Raw genomic sequence first — 12,106 nt, 5'->3', positions numbered from 1 at the left:
TGAAGGTGTGTTCTTTCTGATTTGAAGTCAATAAGATGACCAAGAAATGTTTTAACGTGTGTCTGACTACTTCCATGACCCTTACCCCATGCATGGATAAAAAGTTCACACCAGAACCTTAAAAGTTTTTGGGCCGGCGTCCAGGTAGAGCCGTGATGCCTTTATTTTATGCAACCAGTGCGGCTGGTTATGTCTGTAATTGTGATGTTCCAGACAGTCCACGCTGCAGTGTGAAGCTAACATTAGTCGGGCTATTGTCATTCTTTTATTCATTCTAATGAAATGTGAAGAATTGCCACTGTTGATTTAGTTTTATCTGAGAAAATAGCTTTGCTGATTTCACTGTTGTTTTTATACATTATGAGGTAAAACTGCCTCGTTAGTGTCTTCAAATTCAGCTTATTTTATGCTGGATGCTTGTTAACATCTATCAAAGGGACTGCTGTCGAAAAATTAGCCTTCTGGCTAACTTGAGTATTTATTTCCTAACTGGTTTATACTGTATGTTGATTACTATATATAGTCACTTTTAAAAAATAAATACAATCAAGTGTGTCACCAGATGGTGGCGGTATGAGGATATATTGTAGTTAACAGCTATAGTTCAGCAGAAGAAGTGGTGAACAAATGCAATCATTGAAGTGCAAAGAAAAAGAAAAAAACATGGTGGACACCCACAAGAGGAAAAAGTTGTTCAAATCATATTGAATATGAAAAGATGCCAGTCAGTCATGTGAATTGATTGTTTCAAATTAAATCTAATCAAATCAAACTTTATTTCTTGAGCACTTTTCATGCCATGGGCAAAACAAAGTGCTTTACAAGATAAAATGAAGTCATAAGGATTAAAACAAACAGTAGATAACAAGACATTTAAAAACAAGAAAGATGCAAGCTCTTTCCACACACTCATGTACGCACACAAGGACAGAGAGCAAACCCCACATTCCCCGAAATACATCATTCCCTGAATACTGTCTCTTCACCGAACACAGGTTAATAAAACAAATAAAACATTAATTAAGTGATAAAAATTCTGACTTGGTGCTGATGTGAGGAAACGATACCTAGGGATCCATCCACACCAGGAGCATGCTCATCCCCCGCATGCTCATAGGGGCCGCTGCCACAGCAACCACACAACTCGCAGGCAGCAAAAGGGCCACCCTGCAGCCGTGAAGCTGCAGTGCAGGACCCCGCGCCACCCAAACAGTAGTGGTCGCCATGACAGCAGCCCCCAGACCAAACAGGCAGGGCCCCCAGCGTGCTGGATCCCCATAAGGAAAACACTGGAGTTAAAACCAGAAGTTAAATAACCTTAAGAAACAGTAAGAAGAAATAAGAGCAACAATACAAAAAAATACATAAAATAAGAAATCAGATTGGGCGGCTGTAGTTCAGGAGGAAGACGTCTTTCGACCTGAAAGTTAGAAGATCTGTTCCAGGCTTCACCTGACTCCATTCCTGAGTTTCCTTGGGAAAGGCCCTCCATTGCCCCCTGATGTATGAGTGTGTGTTAATGAGTGACTGTGACATGTAGTGTAAAGCAATTTCAGCGGTCAGCATGACTAGAAAAGCGCTATATAAGTACAAGTTGTTTGCAAGCTCAGACTGGATACCAGATTTGATCGGACACTGTTCATTACGTTGTTTCCTGCCACCTGATTCATACATATTTCTGTCATTTAGTTTAACATCACATTTTTCTGATGCACCTCTCCTACATGCAACAGTGGAAACTCTGACGAATGAAAAGCACAGCTCCACACGTCCAACGCTCTTCGCTGGACTCAACAAAAAGCCCGTACAAACACAGCAGACCAGCTTCTCACCTGATCTTGATGTGACTTTTCATGTGCTCCTTGATTTGACTGGACATCTTGAACTCCTTGCCGCAGGTTTTGCAGGTGTAGACGCTGATGCCCGAGAGCTCCTTCCGGTGCTCCTCCAGGTGCAGAGAGAGCTGGCTCTGAAGGACAAACTCATCTCCACACTCTGGACAGATGAGATTCTGTGTGACCAGAAGCAAAGTACATAAGTGGAAATTGAAAGTTGTTTATTAAACACAATTAAAGCAGAATATGAACGTGTACCTCTTCCTTCTCGTGCAGCATGATGTGTGATTTGAGGCTGGCGATGCGGGAGAACTTTTTATTGCAAACGGGGCAGGTGAAGTCGGAGGTGGTGTGTGTTGATTTGTGTAGTTTGAGGTTGAACTCCACGTTAAACGTCTGTGAGCACTGGTCACAGCGATGAGGCTGCAAAGACAGGACAAGGTAAATAACAGAGCAGAAATATTACAGACAAGTCAGCCCTTCAATCAACCTGAAACTTTGACTCTCATTACTCCCAATAAGGAAGTTATGCTTTCCCTGCATTTATCAGTCTTTTTGTCAGCAATTTTACACCAAAACTACTGGACTCATTTTAATTTTTTTTTCTTTTAGATGGGTCGTGGTCTAACTTAGACTCCATTAAAATTCTGGGAATAATCTGGATCATAATCTGTATTCAAGAACTTTTTGAAGGATTCTTTATCATTGCAGGATGGGGGCCTTTTTAAGTATATACAGTTGTGCTCATATGTATTCAACCCCTTTCATTAAAGAAAAGGCTGAATTTACAACAGTCACTCAAATAACTGGAGACTTAAAAATGAACAATAACTAAAAATTTGTAAAAATATAATTTGGTAATATAAGACACTGTTTTTTAATTTAAATGAGTTGAAGAAAGAAAAAAAAAAAAAAAAAAAAAAAAAAATTGGTCCTGGACAAATTAGAGCACTTTTCTGTTGAACAGTTGGACAAAATACCTGTCAACAGGTGCAGAAGTCTGACTGAGAGGAACAGAAAAGACCTGACTGGAGCGGAAACATTAAAGCATTGTTCAACAAACTATTAGTTTATGAGTGATGTAATAAGTAATAAATTATCTTATTTGTTTGCTTTTTAAAAAAATATTTCTATAGGACCAGAATTAGAAAATAATATAATGATTTTCATAATTATTTTAATTTATTATTACTTTAGTCAATTTAACTTATTTTACAGGTAGCTGTTTTTTTTTCCTTCTTTAATGAAAGGGTATGAACAAATATGAGCACAACTGTATATATGCATATAACTCCACTATAAGCGCTCCACTATAAGCACTCAGAGTACTTGGCACGGGCTGTACAAGATATCCAAGTTTGATTTGGATTCTGACAAAATTCTAGATTCCAAGATCAAAAACAGGAAAAAATATATAAATAGTGGATCTTTGGAATTTTCATCACCATGACGTTTCATCATCAAGAGAACAAATTAAGATATAAACAGGCAAGAAACACCAGAATATAGCCTAGACACTGTGGATTTACTATCAATGAATCTAGGAATCTAATAGTGTGTGAAACACAGGGTGGAAATCACAATATAAGTGGAAGTGAGCTGCTTGGTGGAAGTCTGTGCTCTCAGAGTGCTTTTCTACTTTTTACTGTGAATGGAAAATAGAGGGGGGTAGAAAGGGAACAACAGAAGCCAAACAGTCTGAAATATTAACAAGAGGCATGAAAGGATATTCCTCATGAGGCAGAAGTTAGCCCAAAATTCATTTCCATTCTTTGACAAGCCCCAGCTGATTTCATTTCAGATTGCACTCTGAGGACAGAGCCGACTTTTGTGAGTCGGAGTAAAAGACCACATGGATACGGCTCTTCAAACTGGAGAAAATCCAGGTGAATACAGAGGCATCGATAACTAAGTGTTCAACAACTACAAGGTTGGTCTTTCTGTATGTTTTTAAAGCTAGAAAGATGGCCAAAAGAGAACTTTTCCCTTTTTTAATAAACATTTTTACATAAATGTAGTGAAAACAATTTAGTCTTAAATCCTGAAAGAAAAATGCTGTTTTTAAAAGAAGAACAGCAGCTGATTAATCCAGAAGGCCAGAAAACTGCTTTTTAAAAACAGTTTATAAACCAGACTGGTGGTATTAATCCAGGAAATCCTGCAGGTGAACAGGGACTATGGTGACTTAATTCAATTACGAGATGCACCGATCAACTGGATGCTGACCAGAAGGAATATTTCCACTTATTTTCTATTCTGTACTTGTTAATTCCAAAACACACAAACGATACTGTGGTTCAATGTCATGTGTGCAGAAACCCAAACTGTGACATCACCGCCACACACACAAACACAAATATGTTGATTTTTAGCAAACACAAAGCTTAGAATTCAAGCCAATATTTTACAGATGAAATACATAAATATGTACAAAAAAACAGCCAGCAGAGCACAGCTGCTGTCTTCCTTGAGGCATGAAGTGCACCGCGCCTGCTTCAAAAGATTCAAACTTCCTAGATAAATCCAGAAGAAAGCGCCAGCTGCTGCAAGGCCAAAAACAAGAGCAACAAACTCTTTTCCATCAAACTAATCGTCTCTTTAACTGACATCGGTCTGTGTTTGCAAAGTAAGTGCAGCCAAAACTGCTGAGCAGCAGCCTCATGTTAAATTACATGGAATATGCTGCAATTTCTTTGAGTTGTAATTTATGTGTACAATGAGAGCTCTGTACAGTATCCCAGGGCTCTCTGAGGTTGTGTGAGTGAGGTTAAGAAATGCAGTTTTGGACAGTTACAGAATACTCACTGCTTTACTATGAGCAAAAAAAAAAAAAAAAATAGTTTCAATTAAATTTTTAAAAAAAACCAAAAAAAAACTAACAAATATTTAAGAAGACTATCAGTTGTGGTTCTTAAAAAGAAAATCAGAACTGAGAAGTCAGATTTTTATAGAATCACAGATCAGAATTTAACTTTGGCTTGAGAGAGAAAAAAAGGAGAGAAATAGGCTTTTCATGAAATGATCACATTTTATGCTCAGAAGGTTTTTTTCATTTATCAAATAGTGGCATTTCATTTGAATCCGGATATTAAAACGATGCACCAGGCAGCTGCTGGCTGCAAGACATCAAGTTATATCAGCTCATAACATTCAGTAAATACACTCACATCAAGTTCTACCAGCTACTTTCTTAAACTTTTGCCTGTTTTTCAAGCACTTTATGTTCTGCTTTAATCAAGAAAAATAAAAAAAGACTAAAGAAAACCTATTGAATGGGAACAGAAACTGGAATGTTTTTCAATGCATACTTTCCAGCAAACTGAGAGCATGCTGTGATGCAGATGCACCAAGGTGGGAAACGCTTGATGAGACGGGGAAGAGGGCCACATCGCCTCCACGGTGCAGGAAGCTGTTTTTGCAGGAACTTTTATAAACAATAACTGGCAGGTAGTCGCAGGAACATTTGTCCATCACATTCTAATATCAATCAAACTTCAAGCAAAAGCTCATAAAATCAAAATCATATTGCAGTCATTCGGTCTAAGAACCATATCAAGCTTATAGTGGTGTTTTACGATCTTCTGTCAATGTAGCACTTCCTTTTATCAGGAGCTGCTCATCAACTGGCTCCATAACTGAAACCTCAAGTTGGCAGGAAATAACTTTGATTGGTTGAATATAAGTTGCAACAGAAACGCAGCATGTAAAAAGGGATTGATTGATTATCTTGGTATCGTGATTAAGTTGCAAACAATGTGGGCGAGGGAAAATAGTGTCACACAGAAAGACACTGGAATCAATTCATCGTTTCTGCCGAGAGCCAGATAGAAGATAAGAAAAGCTGCTGTACTACAACAACCATACTATAATATTTATTGTGCTATTTAAGGATGTTTCCCGGGTGGGGGTTTGGCAGTGAATGACAACTGCTGGACCTTCCCATCAGTATATCAGTCGCAGGTTTGGTGTAACTCTGCTGCACAGTTTTAAAAAAATAACAAAAAAATAATCCACTAACCATACTGCAAGCCATCACCAGACATTCACAGAATATGTACATGAAAATCTCGTCAAGAAGCATATAAAATATAAAAATTACCAAAAAAATAAAAACTTCACTGTCTTTTTTTTCTTTATCTAGACTTCAATAAATACTTAAAGCAAATCACCCAGCTTCAAGTCTTATTTTCCAAAGTAAATTGAAATCAACTCCCCTGAAACATTCTTTGAATTACATTTTAAATAACAGTAAACATCATGTGAGAAACTCTGCTTCTGTATTGAACAGATATAATGTGAGTTAATAAATAATCTCAGATATGGTACGAGGACTACGTCCATCATGTTGCCACATAGACAACATCTAATCCTAAACAGCTTTGTGACAAATTAAAAGTTTCTCCTGCTTTTATATTAAACCACCAGAGTGGCCCAAATCCAACCTGTAACAGAAACATCATCACCCACCGCTGTTTCCACCCTTCATCTGCTTTAAGCTCATGTGAAAGCACCAGACGAAGTTTCGCCTATCCCCACAAAACAACACGGCTTTGATGTATTTTGCATCAGTAATCTCTGAGAGGTCAATTTCCTGAATGGTCCAACCTTCTGTTCAAATAAAGGCTTGAATACATGTAATACAATCTGCGCTCAGCCAAATTTAATTCAAGCTTACATTTAAGAAAATCACCATTTATTAAACAATCATGAAAATAATTGTTTTGCATAGTGTAATGAGGATTACCATCAGGAAGCCCTGGAGCTTTTAAGAGACTAATAACCGACATTCAGACTCATGTGAACATATATGCCGCTATGGGAGACTGGGGATGCTTTGCTGATGCATCTGTCACACCCACCTTATCATTGATCTCGTGTTCTCGGAGATGCTTCTGCAGCTGGCTCTCCGTGGTGAAGATCTGGGCGCATATTGTGCACTTCTTATCCTTGAGCTCGCCATCATTGTAACTTTCTGCCTTGGTTTCACTGGGCTCAGCATCTGATGAGAGGTACAAGAAGTGAGGCATGAGTGCCTTAATGTCATTCAAGAGGCTTTCTGTTGCAGATAACACATGAAGCAGATATGTGGTGCATCTTGCACCCTTCTCTTTGATGACAGGTTCTTTTTCCATCGACATCTTTTTCTTCTCTTTAAAAAGAATGCAATCTGAAGCAAAAACTCATTTGTAAACATGCAAGTTTAATTATGTGCAATTGAACGCACTTTAAACCATTATGCATAATGTAAATTAAACTGAATTTATGCTCACTGGGACTGACTAATCTTGATATCAGCGTTCAACAGCTGGGTATTTCAAGCCCCGGGGGATTGGCTGAAGAATAAGTCGTTGTAGCTAATAATATATATATTTTATTATTTATTTTCCAATATGCTGGGCTATGTCTAGTCCGCTGTCATCAAACACTGCAATCACGCGGTTGTGTACTACTTTAGTTAGAACGCTAACATCAAAATACGTGTTTGTTATTGCATTTGTTATAACAAATATGCAAGACAGGTGCATTTGAACACTTATTTCAGTCATGTAACTTGGATACGGATGTAACTTCATCCAACTGTCACGACTTATCCACCTGCACACTCACTACCTCGCTACGACGCTTCTCTGGACGAAATTTAACAATGGCAAACAATTCAGCGTGTTAGCCACGAAGCTAACGGTGGCTAAAGAAGCTAGTTAGCAACAACAAGCTAACAATGATTTTACTCAATAACAAACATTATCTATAAAGAGCGAAGATTTAGGAGCAGTTCGCTACAAAGCCGCTCCTCTCCGCATGGACACCAATTTAGACTGGAAGCCAATAAGAAGAGCCACCGAAACGTTATTAATATCATTCCGCCTCAATCACTCCTTCGCCGTACAAAGCAAAGCCCACCCGCAATACCATATCCGGGGACTATATACACTACATTGAAGTGTTAATATTCAAGGTACGGGGATGCCTGACGAAATTATTCCTGGTTATTTGGATAGCACATAATTTGTATTATTTATTCCTTGCATTTTGGTACTTGTTACCTGTTTCGTCGTTGCTTTTAACTCTCAGTTTGCGAGGCCGGCCCCGCGGCATAGTTCCAGTACTCAAGGCGGGTGTGCTGTGAACGATTTGCTTTTCAAAATGGCGATTCGGTCATCTGTAGACAGCAACGAGCCCGTGAAGACGCGCATCTGCGCGGACAAGGGAGACATCTGCCGTCTGCTTCAATGTACTTCTAGTGTTTTGTACTTTTTAAACACGTCACTTAATTCACTTCATCTAATTCATCGAAGGAAGTGTGACACAAAATGCAATTTTAGATAAAATAAAATATGTTTGTAAAAGAAAGTAATAATTATAAGAACTGTCTTACAGATACAGAAGAAAGAGGTTAAAGGATGAAAAGATACCACAAAGTACGTTTAGATTAAAATTTCCATTATCATTGACATTATCAAAACAAATGCTGAAATATCACTGACAACAGTTTTTGCACCATGAATTTATTTTTACCACTGACATATCTGCAGACTTTGAGAAGTTTGACATTGTCGTCAAATGTGCTAGTTTAAGGAAAAAAGAAAAAAACTTCAGACAAGATTGTGATGGTTTTTTCAAGAGTATGTCAATTATATGAGGCATGTTGTGAATTGTCTTTACTGTCCACTAATACCAGCAGAGGGAGGCAATGAGTTGTGAACAGCTCAGTAATTTATGCACCAAAAGCCCATGAGATGCCAACAACAAGCTTATTGAGCTGATAAAGAAGGACTGTGCTAGTGATCATAAACATACAAAGCAAACGTTTTTTCACTCAGATCTGTGTGAAGTATGAATGTCCTTTACACTATGAAGTGAATATCTTGGCTTGCAACTGAATAATAAGTCTACTCCTTTTCTTATCCTCAGAGTTGCCATGGCTGGAGTGTATCCCAGGTGCCATAAGCCAAAAGTCAGGCATAAATGGGACCGAGCAGGCAGAAGAATAATGCATCTCTGTGCTGCCCTGAACTCTATCTAACATGCTTCAAAAAAAAAAAAAAAAACATGTGCAGGTGGAGCTCACACCCATGCAAATATGCCCTGGATGACTTAGATAACATTAAAAGACATCTCATTTGCCTTTGTCAGTTTTCATCTGGCACTGGTATTGTAAGCAGCACTTTCATACATTTACAATGATGGAAAATAATGAATAGTGGCAACCTGCCCAAGGTGTACCCTGCCTCTCACCTGGTGGCAGCTGGGATAGGCTCCCAGTTTCCAAGCCGGTTATATTACTTCCTGAATTCTTAAAGGTGTGTCTTAAGGAAAAAAAATTAAGGGACGAATTTACAACTTTATTTTTTTTTAAAAAAAGGGTCTGTGTTTGAAATGTAAATGTAAATTTATTTAATAATTTGGTTATCTCACTGACTAATACTTCATTTACAATAAAATGAATAAATCATGTAAAACGTTAAAGTGATATATTTTGTAATTTACATGTTTCAAGAAACTTGGACCAGGGTAACAAAAGACTAAAAAACTACATAGTACTAAAGGGAAACAAATTAAGGAATATTTTACACCTAATTAGGGGCAGCTTGTAAAAGTTCCTTAACATGTAAAGTATGAAAAGTGCATGTTAGAGAGGTGGAGTCTTTCAAAATAAAGATCGACAGAGATTCAGTAATGTGCTAAAAATGCTACAAATTGACATCTCTGTGTGCTGAGAAACTAGCTGCAAAGAAGCAGATTTCTGTGATCTGCAGACTGCCATGCAGCAAAAACAGTACAAGTCTGGAACACTAGAAAACACCAAACACAATCTTCATTACCATCTTGATGCGACTGTCTTCTCTAAGCCACACATTTTTGAAAAAGTACTAAAGGCAACTGTTCAATAGTCAGATAAAGTGAAATTTGAAATTATTTAAGAAAATGCCCCATCCCCCATACTTAATTTAAAGCTGGGGTAGGTAATCATGCTCAGAGACATTTTATTTTACTCTGGGTGGAGTGGTTCCTTGTCCTGATAGTAGTATAGACATTTTGTAATCATGAACAATAAGAAATATAGTTAGACCCCTCAGTTTACTGTAAATCTGTAAAAACTGACCAATCCAAACGCTCGGACCGAAATGAAGTTGTTCATTTCTTATATTTTGTAAGCTTCTTCATGACTGAGAAAATGCAGGAAGGATTTCCCCACCCGGCTCAGTTTATTTGCCTCCTCCCGCTAAACGGCCAAAAGAAAAAGGAAAATCGTTGGTGGAAAAAGCTGCGAACTAGAAAAGCACTCTGAGAGCGCAAACTTCCGTCAAGGCTTTTAAAAAGTTCCTGGATCCAAACGGGGATCCGGATCACCACCAAACCATCAGTTCTTCCTTTTCACATTTCCAACTCCTGAAAATTTAATTTAAAACCGTCCATAACTAAACGCTGGTAAAAACATAACCTCCTTGGTGGAGGTAAGAAAAAGGCCTTAGATCATGCAAGGAGAAAAACCAGAGGGGGAGGAGCCAAGATAGGGCGCCACTTTCACATTTTGCTCCCTCCCCAACATTACCTACCCCAGCTCTTAACACAAAAAACACCCACCTCTATCTTAACTTTATTGGATTTGACTGTGGCATTAGAAAAAAAATTGACCATAATGTACTCCTGAATACATGGAAACATTTGGTGGGTTTCTCTGGCACAGCATTAAACTGGTTTAAATCCTATTTGACCAATATCAACACTTGTGATTATTGGCTATCACACATCTGAGCACAGAAATATGGAATATGGTGTACCACACAGATCTGTTCTGGGTCTGATTCTGTCCAACATTTATATCATGTTTCCACCAACTTTGCATTACTATTTTAAGTAATCTTATTTTTCATTATCAAATGACACACACACACACACACACACACACACACATCGAGTTTATTTAATCTTATACTTTGTGTGTGTGTGTTTTGGATATAGCTCTGTGTGTCTCTGTGATGGACATGGCAACCTGTCCAAGGTATAGTCTAACTCTCACCTGATGTTTGCTGAGAAAGGCAGCTTCCCTTTATTGGACTAAGCTGTAAAGAAAATGAATGAATGAATGAATGAATGAAAGAATAATTATTTGTTTTGTTTCTGATAACTAGTGCATTAGTTGGGAGCGGTGAACAAAAGATGTCTTAACAAAGGAAACAACACATGACCTAAATACAGTAGTTTCTGCTCATGTTGATTGGGGATTTACGCCTGAAATTTGCACCAATTACAGGTAACAAAAGTGAGATCTTCTACTCTGAAAAGAATGTATATAGAACTGATTAAATGGATATAGTTTTGATGGGAATCCCAAATCAAATGCACTGTGTCCCACCTTAGTCTGTAGATAATTCTCTTAGTCAGGCTCAGAAGTGGATCTACAGAAACTTAATGCATTTAAACACCACTGAAGACCTGCAGTTCTCTGAACATCAACACACTAGGTGGCAACTCTTAATGTTACATAGTGAAGAAAGGAATAATTTCTCAATCTGGAAATTAGGCAAAAAAAGAAAAAAAATCTAAAATGTGAAATTCTAACTAGCAACAAATTTAAGAGGTGATCTTAATATGTATTAGTTCAAAGATTGAGCCTATTCGACATCTACACACCGATTTGAACTTTCTGGCTCTGAAAGAAACTGAATAACAATATATCAACAAAGACAGTAAAGACGAAGACAAGTGATATTCTTCAGTGTGTTTGTTGTTGACAAGAGAGACAAATAGAAAAATGAAAGGAGGCTCCTTCAAGAAAAAAGAAAAAAAAAAGTTATTTTCTATCTATATAGATCAAAAAGAAAAAAAATAATGTGGCATATACAAACCCATCACATGATAGGTCATCAGAAATCCCAGGATTTCCTCTTAGCAATAAGAGTTGGGTAACTCAAAGAAGACACAGACGAATAGCATGTCCATTATAAGGGACACAAATGAGTGGGTGGAGACTCGAGAGGTTTTCAGAGATATCACGAGCGCTTTGTAATTAGGTTGGACACATTCTGTCATTCAGTGTCTCTCTTTCTTGACTTAGACATGTTGAACTACTGCAGTCAAACCTTCATTGTCATTTATAAACAGGATTGTTAAAAGGCCCAACAAGATCTATAAAAAAAAGTAAAACACTCATCTATATGATACCTTTGAATAAGTCAGACTGAGTTATAAAAGTGTCTCATTATAATCTGACATTGTTAAAAATAAAACAATGAAATGCCTGCAAAAAGTTTTCTTCTAAACAAATG

At 37.7% G+C, this 12,106-nt stretch overlaps 1 protein-coding gene across 1 annotated transcript in view; it reads right to left on the bottom strand.

The window, feature by feature from the left end:
* LOC306756431 (zinc finger protein 236-like) overlaps positions 1-7,931 on the bottom strand; it is a gene marked incomplete at its 5' end in the record, with an annotated part of 70,931 nt that extends 63,000 nt beyond the window's left edge. Inside the window, 4 exon segments of the mRNA XM_079241159.1 lie at positions 1,833-2,011; positions 2,094-2,258; positions 6,695-6,834; positions 7,880-7,931. Coding sequence (XP_079097285.1) covers positions 1,833-2,011; positions 2,094-2,258; positions 6,695-6,834; positions 7,880-7,931 — 536 coding nt within the window.
* Positions 7,932-12,106: the final 4,175 nt, after the last annotated feature.

This window comes from Telmatherina bonti (genome assembly GCF_933228915.1).
Source record: "Telmatherina bonti genome assembly, chromosome: 5".
Classification (NCBI taxonomy): Eukaryota; Metazoa; Chordata; class Actinopteri; order Atheriniformes; family Telmatherinidae; genus Telmatherina; species Telmatherina bonti.
Note: the sequence above shows the minus strand (reverse complement) of the source record. Positions and strands in the feature narration are given on the sequence as shown.